This window comes from Metarhizium robertsii (assembly GCF_000187425.2).
Source record: "Metarhizium robertsii ARSEF 23 chromosome Unknown MAA_Scf_1, whole genome shotgun sequence".
In the NCBI taxonomy this organism is placed as follows: Eukaryota; Fungi; Ascomycota; class Sordariomycetes; order Hypocreales; family Clavicipitaceae; genus Metarhizium; species Metarhizium robertsii.
In genome coordinates, this window is record NW_011942149.1 from 2068897 (window position 1) to 2069293 (window position 397).

The 397-nt window shown below is 40.1% G+C and overlaps 1 protein-coding gene across 1 annotated transcript in view; it reads right to left on the bottom strand.

Moving 5' to 3' along the window:
* Window positions 1-159, bottom strand: part of MAA_04778 (uncharacterized protein) — a gene marked incomplete at both ends in the record, with an annotated part of 1482 nt that extends 1323 nt beyond the window's left edge. The window contains one exon of the mRNA XM_007822874.1: window positions 44-159. Coding sequence (XP_007821065.1) covers window positions 44-159 — 116 coding nt within the window. The remainder of the gene's footprint in view (window positions 1-43) is intronic.
* Between the last annotated feature and the right edge of the window lie 238 nt (window positions 160-397).

Genomic DNA, 397 nt, shown 5'->3' on the forward strand with positions numbered 1-397 from the left:
GAGAGGGGGAAAAAAAAGGGGGAGGGAGGGGGGGGTTACGTACTATAGCCAGCTCATGGGATCGTCAAGACCACTCTCAGTGCCTGAGCCGCGACAGTTCCCATAGCTCGTCGACGAGCCACTGAGGACAACTTCGTCATTACCAGCCTCCCAAGTCATTACCGTCTTTGCAACATCCTCCGTCCACACTGGACCCGTCTTGCTTGTTTTAGTCCACCTGTACCCCTTAATACTATAAAAAAGCTAGTCTTTAAGGTATAAACAATTACAAAAAAAGCCACTTTTAAGTAATAGTAATTAGACAGTTAAATCTTAAGGCTTTTATAAAAAATAAATCAGGTTATTATTATAACCTAGCTACAAGCTATAATATAAGTTATATTAAATATAAAATAAT